The sequence below is a fragment of the Panthera pardus genome, unplaced genomic scaffold (genome assembly GCF_024362965.1).
Source record: "Panthera pardus isolate Hobbes unplaced genomic scaffold, ASM2436296v1 HiC_scaffold_21, whole genome shotgun sequence".
Lineage (NCBI taxonomy): Eukaryota > Metazoa > Chordata > Mammalia > Carnivora > Felidae > Panthera > Panthera pardus.
In genome coordinates, this window is record NW_026526777.1 from 25928643 (window position 1) to 25942523 (window position 13881).

General features: G+C 56.3%; 1 protein-coding gene across 19 annotated transcripts in view; it reads right to left on the reverse strand.

Annotated features, from left to right (window-relative positions):
- The window catches only part of NFASC (neurofascin), a 178277-nt gene that overhangs the window by 12709 nt on the left and 151687 nt on the right, over window positions 1-13881 (reverse strand). For 10 of the 19 annotated variants that reach the window (XM_019432978.2, XM_019432988.2, XM_019432959.2 and 7 more), the window contains 4 exons: window positions 11843-11857; window positions 6428-6670; window positions 2844-2960; window positions 1430-1582 (listed from right to left, as the gene is read on the reverse strand). The exons of 3 other annotated variants lie outside the window; for them this stretch is intronic. In XM_019432978.2, the coding sequence (XP_019288523.2) occupies window positions 1430-1582; window positions 2844-2960; window positions 6428-6670; window positions 11843-11857 (528 nt within the window). The remainder of the gene's footprint in view (window positions 1-1429; window positions 1583-2843; window positions 2961-6427; window positions 6671-11842; window positions 11858-13881) is intronic. 6 more of the 19 variants (XM_019433083.2, XM_019433082.2, XM_019433068.2 and 3 more) reach the window with 3 other exon arrangements.

The window sequence follows — 13881 nt, forward strand, 5'->3', positions numbered from 1 at the left end:
GCCTTCCCTAGGAAGCGGCTCCAGGCTCGAATCTTATCTGTGCCTCCTGCCTCTGTGCTGGACTCAAGTTGATAATGAAACAAAATTAAACGCACGCGCCGATGAGCAACAGCTTGAGACCCCGCCTGGGTCGGGCAGAGCCCAGCCACCTGCTCTACTTGGTCAACTGTCCAGTTCCCTTGCCTGGCTCCCAAGCTGGCCTGGCCCCTCGCTCAGACATCCTGCCTGAGTTGGCTGGGCTAGCCTCAAGCAGGCAGCCGGACTCAGACTCCCTGAGTCTTGACAGCATGAACGTGGGCAGGATAGGCCGGAGGCATGGGGAGGAGGTTGGAACGTCCAGACCAGGAGGGACCAGGCTAGAAGGGGTGGAGTGAGACATTTATACAATTGGGTGGTGAATCTCAAGATGCAGGCTACCAGGATCAGCCTGGCCACAGGAAGAGTAATGAATAACGGAGTCAACATTCATACGGTCATATGAATCATTGTGTGTTTCTCCCCACCCCCGCCATGCTCATATCTCCTAACCTGCACCTGATTAGGACATCCTGGGGGCAGGACCTGGTCCCTTTCTCTCTTTGGTTCTTTCCCCCACCCTCACCCTTTGCCTCAGGGCTTAGCACGGCCACCTGCCCTGCTGACCGTGAAGATACACACAAACAGATGAGCAGGTGGCCTCAAGTCTCCAGACTGCCTGCCCGCCCAGACCTCATACCATTTACTGAGCCCCTAGTGGCCTGTTCATTTGGCACACTGAGGTTGCTTCTCTAGCTACAGCCGAAGTCCCTTTCGAGCCAGGACTATCCTCCCCCCGGAGAGCTCCTTCCTCTTCCCCAGCATGACAGAAAGTCAACTACTTTTAAGCCATGGCAAACTGGGGACAAAAAAACTAAACCAGGATAAAGCCCCGAACAATTCGTGTCACACACTTTGGAACTTTTTTTTTTTTTTTTTAAACAGATGACAGTGGCAGGGCAGTGACACACATGCCGATCCTGGGAAGATTTCTGGGTCAAGACCCTTGGGTGGCCCTATCCCTTAATTCCACGTCCTGTGCGCACAGGGCAGGCTGCTCTGCACTCCGGCAGCCCCCAGACCCTCTCGCAGCGCCCACGATCGCACACACACCAAGCCCTCGTGTAGCCGGCACAGCCAGGGGGCCAGGCGGCCTCCTCTGTCCTCGTTTCTTTCTGACTCCCCACGCGTCGCCACAGGGTCAGAAGGGCACTTTCCGCTTCCGCTGTGCATGCACTCTGGCTCCTCCTGGCTTTCTGGGAGCTGCGGACTGACTAAGAGCTGAGACACGCCATGCAAGGTGGGGAATGGGTGGGATGAGTCTTCTTTCCAAGGAGAAGAGACAAGCAGGAAGCTGAGATGGAATGAAATGCCCCATGCTTGCAGGGGACGGCCAGGCCAGATCCCCTCTCACCTGTACTGGTCATAAAGGTGATGACGGTACTGCTGATGCCCTCGTTGTCCCGGGAATAAACGCGCAACGTGTATGTCATCCCGGGATAGAGGTCTGTCAGCTGTATAGGCTGGGTCTGGGCCTTAACAGGGACAGTTTTTTTCGTATGGTTGCCTGGGGAACAGAAACCTCAGTCAGCCTAGGGCCAGGCAGGAGGAGCCGGGGAGGCAGTGCTTAGGGTCCTGGTCACCTGTCAAAGGCAGAAGCGTGGGGGATGGGGTCGGGCCATCGCGCAGACTAGGAGGTCACCAGGCAGCGCCACCAGCCTTTCCAACGCGACGCCGACTCTCCTACGTGACGGCCCTTCAGCCAACGGCACTATTCTTTCTCAAGCCTTCTTCCCCCACTACAGCCTTGGCACTAAACGTGATGACCTACTTCCTGCTCCTACAGAGCAGGTCAGTCAATGCTCTGTTATCCTGGGGGTGACAAACTTCCCGCGTGGGAGCTTTCTGGCGAGGCTCGGAGAGCCAGTTAGCATCCCTCATGGTAACCGGAGGGGAGGCAGGACTCCAGTCCTTGGCTCTCACTGCCGGTTTCACCTCTCATTTCTTGCTGTGTGGAGAATCCACACCTCAGGAGAAGGGAGCGCCCTTGTTATCGGGGTGTAGGGCGAACGGTGGTTATAGGAAGCTGAAATAGTAAGGGCCAAACTAGGGATGAGAGTCGGTGGATGTGAACCCTTCCGACCACGGAGAACTAAGACTTGGCTTTGCTCGTCCCTTAGAGATCTTCTGGCTGGGTTAGCTGGTTTAGTCGCTAGACAACAACGTGGTGGGGCTGAGTCCTCAGGAACAGGGGCCTTCTCTCAAAGAAGGAGATACGTTGACCACCCCCTACAGCGTAATGAATATGACCCTTGATCCCAAGATCCAATAAAGAGTGAACAGCTCAGCTCAAGCCACCAGCTCTCTGCGACAAGCGACCCTGGTCTGTGCCTTGGACCGTAGGGCACTGGCATCCCTCTGTGAGCAAAACACCGTGGTACCCAAAGTCTGAACTGAACTAGTGAAGAAACCAGAAACCAGACACTAGTGGATTCTGAGTTAAGGAAAGCCACACAGAGTGAGCTTTGGCTCTTATGGGGGCTATTCGGAACCCTCATCCTGGGCAGGAAACGGACGAAGGGCCCCACTACCCGGGTCCTCCCCAGCACATGCAACCCCAGACCTCCACTAATGGCTTCGGAAGCTCTTCCTTCTCCTTCGACTGCTGTTCCCACCCCACTGCCGCCTGAGTGCGTATCGATTTCATTAAGTCATAATTAAGCCGGGCTAACAGGCCCCTCTGAGCCTGGGGGAGTTCACAGGATCTCTTTAATGGCGTCTACGCTACCCACCGCAGCTGCCGCCGTGCCCCGCTCAGCAATGCTTACTGTCGATGTACTCAACCACAAAGTCAGTTCCGGGCCCGAAATTGTGCTTCCAGGTGATGTTGGCCCATTTACTGTTGGGGAGGACCGTGACGTTCCATATGGACTGCCTGTCGGGGGCTGGTGGGCAGGTTAGAAGAGGGGTTAGTGATGAGGAGACAGGCAGCTCCGGAGACACACGCGTGCACACACACATGCACACACACACATACACACGCGTGCGCGGCTCGGAAGGGGAAGACTCAGAAGTGGCTGTGCGGGGGGCCCAACAGCGCTCCAAGCTGCAGCCTTGGTGGCCAGGCCAGAGGTCGCCATCCAGGTACGAGCGGGCGCAGACAGGAGGACCTGTATGTGAGGGAGAGCTGGAAACTGTGTGTCCACACAGATGGGGGTAGGAATGAAAGAGGGGGTCTTGATCCATGCCATGGGAGGCTTGGACCTGGGCTCTTTCCCTTTTTTGATCCTTTGTCATGGGTTGGAATGGTGCAGTAAAACCCGGACGCTGGGCAAAGCTCCCCTGGCCATCCTACAGACAGAGGGGCAAAGAGGTGCCAGCCTCTCTCCCTTCAGCTACAGACACTCTACAGGAAGGAGAGCAGGATCTTTAGAAACCCCTCAAGAGTCGTGATGTGTAGAAAGTTCAGGACCAAACGTGGGAAAGCCTTACAGGGCTCCTGAACCGGGAGGACGGTAACGCAGACAGGTGATTCGGGAGTCCCTGGGTCAGTAAGATCCTGGATTGTGTGGAACATGGCCTCAGATTAAGGGGACTTGGGGTCAACAACCCCAGGGTCCCAAGTAGAGACAGTATGAGCCCCTCCTCTCCCTCTCATGGGCTAGATGGGAACCAAAGAAGAGAACTCCTTCTTGACCCCCAATCCCCAGCGTTTGAGACACCAGAAGAATCCAATTTTTTTGGCTCCTCGGCACTAAATCGTCTTTCAGGCTTGATCTCCATGCAGTACGGAAGACATTAATTATCTAGTTCCTATGAGCTGGGGGCCACTTTATCAAAGCCACCGCACTGTCTGAAACCATAGCCTGTGGACAGGAGAGTGGCACTAATCTTCAAACGTAATCATTTTTCAAGAGTCCCAGCAGTCTGATTACCCCATTTCCCGGCAAAGATTTAATGGTGGAGTACTAGCATGAAGCCTTGTATTTCAAAGACTTTACAAGTGTGGCTCCTGTATATTTTATTAGCATGCAAGGGGGCACTGTCACTAACTCACTTGTCAAATATAAATGAATAGAGTACATTGGTGATGCATTTATTCATTATCCGTTTGACATGTGACTGAGTCTGCAGGGCTGGGGAAGCGATAAAAGAGCTCCTGGTCTTTACTTCAAAGGGGGTGCCTTCTCTACTACAACCTTGTCAGTTGCGGGGGGTGCCTTCTCACTACAACCTTGTCAGTTGCGGGTTGCCCCAGGTGAAGGATTCATGTCAGGTGAGGGGCCAAGAAAGAGATTCCACTGATGGCACCACAGGGCATTCTCCATGGGGAGGGCAGAAGATAGGCTTCTTTACTTATCTGCCAGGTGTTTCCATTGTACTGGCGGCTTTAAGCCACCCCAAATCCCAGCTCCTTGGAATCTCACGACTCTTGCTAGTGGGAATGAATTATGAGAACTCATGATTTGGGAACTTGAGCTTCTTCTTCCTCAGCTCTGGGGCCTGGAAATAGCCAGAGAATTTGGGTTTACACAGTTTGGCCACCAATACAACACTGACCCAAATCTGACTCTCGTAAAGGGCGTGGAGACTGGGGCATGACTGGAGCAGAATGACACAGAGGTGGGAGCTGGGGGAAGGCAGTGCCACTGCTAAAGAACTGAAAAACTCAGAGAGGAAGACCAAGAAGGAGAGCTATCAATTACTATAAAGCACAAAAAGCGTGAGAGGAAGCATGGATTGTTCTGCGGGCTCCCAGAAAGGGAGAATTAGGGGGTATCCCCTGAAATCTGAAAGAGACAAGTTAAGGCCAAATAAAAAGCCCCGTTTCACCCTAAAGGAAAGGAAATTTAGGAAACATTTGGTCCTAAGATATAAGACATGAAAAAGCTGAAAGACGGTTAAAAAAATCGTGGCTGGCAGAACCACTCTCCTGTACTGAGGGAAGTGAGGATGTTTGTGGGGTGTCCCCAGGCTCTAAAGATAAACTCAGGGGCACAGGCAGGTCCTCTGCAGCGTCTTGGACAGTTAGAAGTCGCGTGTGAGCGTCAATGGGGCTAGTCCTATGTGGCAGCAAGGCTGATCTTTCCAGAGGGAAGTGACTTTGCTGGGAGGCAAGGTCCAGTCCCCTTCTTCCTTCTCTGTGCATCTGTTCTGTGACCTCCAAGCATTCACGGGGACACAGGGCCCTGCTATCACGCAAAGATGCCTCATCGTGGCCCCAAAGAACACCCGACACCAAACTACCGGTGGGAGCTTCTGATGGCCTGCCAGGCTTCTCCTCAGCCAACGTCTTCCTAAAGTCCGTATTGTTTCAATTCTGGATATTGTATCTTTAAAGCAAATCCATGCCTTCAAGGCCTGAGGAACACCGTGTCCCCGATGTATCACTCGCCTCCCCTTTGGGCTCACGTAATTGAATTAAAGACAATACTCACACGGTGCATTAAGCCTCCACCCTCATTCAGGTGCTGAGCCGTGAGGCCTCGGAAGGTAAAGGGACTTGCCCAGGATGCAGAGGGGTCTACAGTCTTACAGCTGCTGGCGGAGGGCTCTGGATGCCTCCTGCGTCCCCTGCCAGCTGCATCACACTGATTTTATAGCTGGCCCGTGGGCTCTGTGAACTAGAGGCCCTCCCCTGGATGGTAATGAAAGAGTGTTTGATGCTTGGTTCTTAGAGGGACGGCTAAATTGCCCAGGGGTTCTCCTCATGCTGGAAGGATAGAGCTTCCTGGCCTGGCTGCACACGGGACAGCACATTTTCTGGGCTCAGCAGGCCAGTTCTGGAATCAATTCTTAAGGCTGCGATTCTCCCTTCGGGTGTGCATCTAGGGGCGTGGGCATTATGGGGCTCCCTGGCAAGGCTCTTTCCCGGAAGCTCTTCTTTTAAAAAAAGGGGGCGGGGGGCGGCCGGAAGCGTGCTTTGTTGGGAGACATGTGAGGGAAGTCAGGGTTTTGGGAACAGAGCTGCCCGGCAGGGCTGGCCGCTCCCCACGCCTCAGCCTTCTATGTTGCAGGGCTGAATGCGACACGGCCGGGGCAGGAAGCCCTCTCAGGCCAACTATCCGGGCTCAGGCCCGCGTCCTCTCTCCCTTCCAGGGTGCTCAGCCCTAAGCTGCTGCTTAGCGCGGAGGTGGAGGCGGCCCTCCCATCCGGGACCCGGGGACCCTGCCTGAGGAGCGTGGCCCGCTGTGAACACAGATCTGAGGCTAGAATGGGGACGTGGAGAGCCGCCCACGGATGGGCCTAGGTGCTCCGTGCCCCCAGGCTACCAGACTGAGAATCCTCGCCACGTGTGGTGCCTTCAAAGTGGAAACAAAGGGCGGTGGTGGCCAACGGCATCCCAGACCCGCCCCCCCCACGCGGGGAGCCTCCCGCGGAGGGATCGGGGCGCAGGGACAGTGGGCAGTACCGGATTCGGGCATCTTAGTCCCGGAGGTGGTGGCGGGAGGCCTCTCCGTGGTGGCGGCGGCGGCGGCAGTGGTTGTAGTTGTGGCGGCGGTGGTGGTGGTGGTGGTGGTGGCGATGGTGGTAGGTGCGACACCTGGGATGGTGGGGACTGTGGTGGCTTCGGTGGTGGCAGCGGTGGCAGTAGCGTCAGTACTGCTCACAGCGCCCGTCGCACCCACCGGAGTCGGGGGCAACGTGGGAGGAGCTGGGAGGGAAATGTAAAACAGCCGAGTCCGGTTGGTTCGGGCGTCCCCGGCCTGGCCTCGCGGCCCCCGCGTGCAAGGCAGGCAGCCCGGTGGGGAGACGGGGCTCGGTACCCGGGAGCCCCCGCAAGCGTGACGGACCGGGTCAGAGGATCACAGGGAGAGGACACAGCCATGGGCGAGGAAGAGAATGAAGCCCCGTGCGTGTTTCATTTTCTTCGCATGGTCTGTGTGGCTCAAAGCGCCAAGCATGCACCCGGCCGAGGGTGAGGGTGAGGGTGGCGATGGGAAAGGACCCGCACCGAGTCACTCCGGCCCCAGGCACGGTTTGGGGTCCCAGGCCAGCGCCACCCAGACACAGGCCAGGCAGCAGCCCTGGAGCTCCAGCCTTGGAGGGGGGCAGGTGGCCGGCTGTGTCCCGCAGCAGCACCCCGACGGCTCCCATTCCCAACCATCCGCTCCCAAATTCCCCTTTCTCATGGCTCCTCGAGTTCTGACACCCCCAAACCCAACCAGAGAGAGAACAATCCCCACTCTGTAGGTCGGCCTCCCAGCGTGGCCAGCGTCTCCTGTCTCACTGTCCACCCCTCCCCAGGCACTCAGCTCTAGTCCATGGCCCTGCCTCTCCTCCCTTCTTCTCTGCCCAGTGATAGTCCTCCCGAACGCGTAGTAACTCCTCTCTTCCCAGCACATTTGGGTTTCCCCTTCACATCAGGACGTGGGAGGGACACTAATGCTGCCACAGCATAGTCTGTGCTTGGTAGATGGAGAAATCCCAGGACGCAAGCGAGATACATTTGTGGGTTTCTTTTTTGCATAAATCTGCAGGGGATTGCTTCAGATCTCTGCTCACTCTCACACCTTCGTCTCCCATCTGAAGCTACCCTCGACGTTGGTCAGCCCCAGGGGATTAGGTCTGTCTATGTGACATCGCTTCCATAGGCTTGCTTTCCTTCTACAGGAGGATCATGGCAGCTACCAAAGGGCTGTCCTGTGACCCTCTCGTTCCAATATTGCCAAAGCCGAGGTGTGAGAATGATGGGGGCAAATCAGAGACAGAGCCCCGTCTCCTCTTGCCATCTCTTGTAATCTGATCAGGGTCGACTTTATGGGGCAGAACGCAGGGATGTTAAGATACGAGACACTTGTAACTCCAGAGGAATAGCGACATCCCAGGCCTATCTCTAAATCTCTAGAAGTTTAGGAAGAAAATAAGCTCACTGCCCGGGATGGGGCCAGGGCAGGGAGGGAGCCAGAGAGACAAGTGACAGGGAGCTTTTCTCAGGGGAGAATGAAGACACCCTAGGCCTTTTCAACAAGAGTCTGACCAACAAAAGCCCTTTCATTCCCCTGGGTGTCCAATATTACAAGTCCCCATAGAGAAGGAGGGGCTGTTCTGGGATCCCAACTGCTTCCCTATTTGCAAGATCAGAGGCAGTGCCGGACCCTGAGGCTGCTGACAGCAGAAGTCACATTGGGTGGCCAAGTATGTCCCATGCATTCCAAAGATTCCTGGGCAGGGTCAAAGCAGGCAGTGCTATATTCCCTATACCTCCTGACTCACACATCGGGAAGGTGTGGGATGGGGACCATTCTCCCTCCCCACTGTTGAAGCAGGTCCAAGGTGGCCCCAGGCCTAGAAAGCTCAGTGCTATAAAAACTCAGCATGAGGGAATTCACCGATCACACTCACCAAGACCTACAGACAGACACACGGAAAAGCCCGAGAGATCCACAAGGCCAAGGTCAGCTCTCTCCCAGGGCTGGCCCCTTGCAGGTCCTGTGCCATGGACACACATGGACTTTTCCTGCTGCTCTGTGCTGCAGGAAGGAAACCTGAGAGGCTGTCTTGCCCATCGGGGCAGGTCTTTCTCTGATCTGCTTCCTCCTCAACAGGGTATTTTCTAATAATTTCTGGCAAATACAGTGTTCGCAGGGCCCCCCTTTTCTATGACCACTTAAAAGGCATCATCAAGAAACTTTGGGAAGACGCTCCTTTTGAGTTAAACTTATCCCACTCTGTGTAGTGCAGACCTGGGCAGTGGTGTTGCATTTCCGGGGCCCCCTGGATCAATGTCATTTCCCCCCAAAGCTGTACACACTCATGTGCCCCTTAGTTCTTATGAAGTGGAGACACACACTACATCCCACAGGCCCACAGCTAGGCTCGCACGCACCTCCCCGGGCCGTCCCCCGAGCAGCTTTAGAGACAGAGACGCTAAGAGAGGCTAGGTGAGGGCCCTGCTGGTCAGAGACAAGAACAGGAAATGACTTTGAGGATGCTGCACTGTCTTGTCCCTGTCCTCCAATGGCTCCTTCCACCAAGCGTGACCAGAAGGAAGCATTACTGGCGAAGGCCACCTAAATGCTTTTCCTTCGGCTCAGCGGCAGCAGCCTCGGGGTGTTAGGGAGAGGGGGACAAGAGGCAAGGAGTGGCCTCCCAGGCGCCCTCCCAGAGGGTGCCCGTCATTGGAGTCACCATGGAGGAGGCAGCCCCAGCTGGCTGAGGTCACAGCTGGCAAATCAGTGTTCTCTCTGGCCCACTCATTAGCTGCATCTATTGTCCCATGGCCGGACAGGGCCAGACAGACAGGGAGGGCAGAGGCTAAAAGGAAAGGCTCTGGGTCAGGTGAGTGAGTTGTTGGAGGCTCCTACAGGCGCGAGGGGAAGGCAGGTTTTCACGGGGAAACCGTCCAGCGCTCAGGTCAAAGGGGATCTAGAGGATTTCGTCCCCTGGGGTGGGGTTCGGGTAGAGGACAGAGGGGCTTAGAGACAGAGTGGCCCACAGGCTGGACAGGCATGCTGCTGGGCTAAGAGGGCATCTCTAGTTACAGCAGGAATTATGGGCTGGAGAACCATGATTCTGTGCACTATGTCCGTCAGTGATCGGTGGAGAGCACCAGCCTTGACCCCAGAACCTGTCACGGGGCTGCCCACCAAACATTTGCAGCTCTAAGTCACAGACGAGGACAGCAGTTTCCAGACATTCCAAGGTGGAGGGTTCAGTCCAAACATGTCCACATGGCGCGTGGACTACCCTGGCCAAATCACAGATGGCCAGGGCAGATGGGCAGCAATCCTTAGAGACCACAGGCACAGGTGCACGAGAGGGGTTATTTTCACGGGGTAAGGTATGAACAGATCAGCCTGGGGTAAAAACAAAACAAAACAAAACAAACAACCACCCAGGTTTGGGGAAGATGAGAGGGAAGGGAGCAGTGGGCTGGATAACAGGCCCGTGTCAAAAATGTGGAACCTGGGCTCCATTGCTTGGCACCTGCAGATTGTGCAGAAGGTTCTTATGAATTTAAAGCTGAGAACAGCTGGTGCCATCAGCATATCTCATTTACAAAGAAGCGCAATGTGCCTCTACCAGCATGTCATGTGAAGCTGGAGTCCAGGAAACACATTTGACAGAGGGACAGAGCCCCTGAGCTCATTGTGCATGCCACGGTGGGCTTGGATCTTTTCTAAACGGGAAGCGGAAAGTGGGGGGTTTGGAACGATCGCTGTCCCTTGCAGGGGCCACTCGTGAGAGGGGCAGTCCAGAGTGGCACGGTGCTCACTGAGCAAGGCAGACCCCATGCTACCAGACCCATCTGCCTTGGGTCCCAGGGTGCCAGATGGTGGTGGTGCAGGGTGGGGGGGGGGGCGGCTGGGAGCTCTGACCCACGAGCTTCAAGCTAATTCTCTTGGTGCCTCGAGTCTCCCCTTCTATGTTCGCTAAGCCTGTTAGGCCACCCCGAGCACCTGCTAGAATAGTTCCAGAAGAGACCCGTGTGCAAACTTGAGTCAGAAAGTCAGGACAATGCCTAGAGTACAAGGATGGCCTTCTCCACGGTCCCCGGGCCCAGGACCTCTCTCGACTTCCTATTCCAGAGGAGGAGTTCTGACCCTGTGCGGAGGCCCTGGGACCCACCAGCTTGGCTGATGACGGGGAGCGGGGAGGAGGGGCCTGGGGGAGGGAGGGATGATGGCGGCACACCACCCACAGGTCTGGCAAAACAAACAAACGGAAGGAAGCGGGTGTGCAACAGAAATAGAATCAACCTAAAACGGGGGTGGGGGATAAATGAGTCAAGGGGGGGAGGCAAGCAAACTAGGTAACCCTCCATAAGCCAACCCTCAGATTCCTCACCTGCTTCTCCATTCCTCCCCTTAAGAGCTTAAGGAGGCTCTAGTGACCCCCTGCCCCACAGCCTTTGCTCTGCCAGGGTGAGCCTTGTCCTCAGCTTCTGAGGAGGGCGGGGGGAAGGAACCCTGGGGTCCCCTGCCTAGCTTCTCCAGCTTGCGGACAGGCCTTCTGTGGTGGTGACGCGCCCTCTGGTGTCCTCGAACCCACAACATGAGGGCTTGAGAGGAGCCATGTGGTTAGCAGGTCATTTCCTAAGCCGGGACCTGCCTGCCCACTCCTCCCTTCTGCTGTGCCTTTACCTCCCGGACCCTGAGAGTGGAGGCTGTTCTTAATGCTGAAGAATCTGAGAAGCTGGGTTTCTAAGGGGCGAGGAAACAATCAGCCCGTGGTGCCCGCTAAGACGCCAGGTCCTGGAGCACCTGGCCCTATCCAAGGACAAGCTCACTCGTCGTCGCTGACCAGAACCCATGGTAGATGGCAGGGCTGGTGCCGGGCCCCCATGCAGCATGCGTGGTCGGCATGCACAGCGTGCTCACCCGTAGGTCACCCTTTCAGGGGATGGCAGCCTGACCAGCAGATGGGGGCCAGCTGCTCTCATTCATGGTGCAGCATTCCTTCGAGGGGCACAGCTGGCCACCCAAGGGCTGTGGACCCTCTCTCTGCGTTCTGAGATGTCAAGCCTAGGCGAGGGCCCAGGTGGGTCAGGGGAAGTAATCGCTCAGCTTCTAAGAGACCTGCAGGTGCAGAGACTGGGTCTGGAGCCTGTGTGTGTGTATGTGTGTGTGTGTGTGTGTGGGGGGCCCTTCCTGAGCCATCCCAGGAGGCCAAGAGTAAGTGAAGGGAAGAGGGGGTGTTTGACCTCCTCCGACCCCTCCCCCACACACATCCTCCTTGCAGGTCTGGCTTCCCAACCACTGAAAGGGTGAGCGGGGAGCATGCCTTCATCCCGAGCCTCTCCCTCCTTCTCCACCCTGGCTGGGCTGGGCTCCACCTGCACCGTCCCATGCCATGCCCATTACCTCTGCTGCTGGTACGGTACCTGCGGTTGGAGTAGCTTCAGAACACAGCGCCCAAGATGGCCAGAGAGAGGGAGAAAGGATGAGAGAGGGAAGACAAAACAGAGCACAGGTGAAACCACGGGACAAGCAAGCAGAGGAGCGTCTGGCTCAAACCTGACCCAGACAGTGTGGCCAGGTGCTGGCTACTGCCCCGAGGATGCCAACTGGTGTCCAGGGCTCATGTTCAACTTCCCTGGGGCCTGGTATGTTCCTACAGAAAATTTCCACCGGGATCTGGGAGACCTTTCTAATACACTCTGATTCCACCTCCACTCCAAGACTATCATCTAGGAGGTGGCCGCAGGGACAGTCTCGAGTGGTTTGTTCCCAGCTCTTTCCTCCAGGGTGCATCCTTCCCTGGCTCGGCTGATCTTTATGAGGCAGGCTGGGTGGCCCTTCCATCATGCCAAGAATTGAGGGCATAAGGTGTAGGTGGCAGAGCAGGCCACCAATCCCCGTAGAAAGGACGGTTCCTGTAGATCTTTGGGGGAAGATGGTGTATAGTGTTGGGGTGGATGGAGGAGGGGCGAGCCTATTTCGCGAACCCTCCACCACACCGTCTCAGCCTTGGAAGGCCGGGGAACCGTAAGGCCGGGGAACCAGTCACAGATTGTGGCCCTCAGGCCCGGCTCCTGTCCTGAGGGTCTGCTATCCTAGTTTTTTCCCAACAGCTGTATTTTATGAAATAAGAAACCCAACTGTGGATTGAGAGCCCTAAAAGGAATTCCTGAATTTACTGCAAATCCCTAAATTGAGAAGAAAGTCTCTCTTTGTCCTCTTGTCCCCTGGGGCTGCAGAACTTATCCTGTGGTGGTCGCTAGGGCTGGACAATGGGGCTTTGTTTATCTGATGTTCTGCATTGGGCTGGAAACGGGGAGGTTACAAGAGGCTCTCTTTATGTCTCTCGTTATAGAATTAAGCAATCAGGAAAGTGCACTCTCCCGTCTGGCCAGGCCTTTGGGAAGAAGACTACATCAGCCACTTGCCCGAAGTCCCCCAGCCCGAATAAACTGCCTGACTGCCCAGAGGGTTTGACGAGCACACTAGGAGAGGGACTTATAGGGTGGCTCACTCCTGGTTTACAAGACCACAGAGGGACACAGGAAGGATTGTCAGCCTTTCTCCAGCTTGTCTGTCCCCTCTCCCGCCTGCCTCAGCACTGGCCTGCTGGCCCTGGGGGCGGGGCTGGGGAGGAATGCAGGGCTGCTGGGAAGCTAAAGTGAGGGCCCAGGGCAAGGCAGCAGGCCTGGGCCAGCGACGGAAGCAGAGGCTCTGCTGGGGTGGGAGAGGGTACTCAGGAGGTCCCATCCGGGCCAGGGGCAGGCCGTCGGACCTCAGCCTGCTGGGGTAAGCACTAGACAGGGTAACCTGTTGTCTGCTTCACTGCCTCTCCTGTGAAGTGTTGCCTTGCAGGACTCACCCCTCCTCTGCACAGCCACCGACTTTCCTCATCTGAACGTAACATTTCTCATGTTGAACAGCAATCAGATATCCTTGTGGCTGTCTCCCCTCCTAGGCGGTAGCCCTAGTTTTTGGCACAGTGTCTCACACCTCAGGTGCTCAGGAAATGGCTGTTGAATACCCCACTGTGCCTCTGGAGAGGCAGGGGGTCCCCTCCTTCTGGAGAGGGTCTGCCAACATCAAGCTTTCTGCAGCCTGGCATCCCTGAGGTTCCGGGAGCCGGCACGGGCACAGGTGGGCCTGGAGCCCCCTCTAGTGGATGTCTCAGGCAGGCGCACTCTGCTGCTGGAAGACACCAGGTGCCAGGAGCTGAGAGCATTTGTGCCTCAAGAAGCTGGCTTGGCCAGTGGCTGTCTCCCAACGCCCCCCCCCCCCCCCCCCCCAAGGACCTGACAACTCACTCGGCTCAGGCTGCAAGCAGGCCCTCTTCCTTATTCCCCCAGAGAAGGCAAGGTGATAGATGTTAAGTAGCTGAGAAAATCACGACAGAGTTGGGATCAGGTCTGACTGCAACCATCTAAGAAGATGTGAGTTTTCCAGATACCTCGCCAGCACCTAC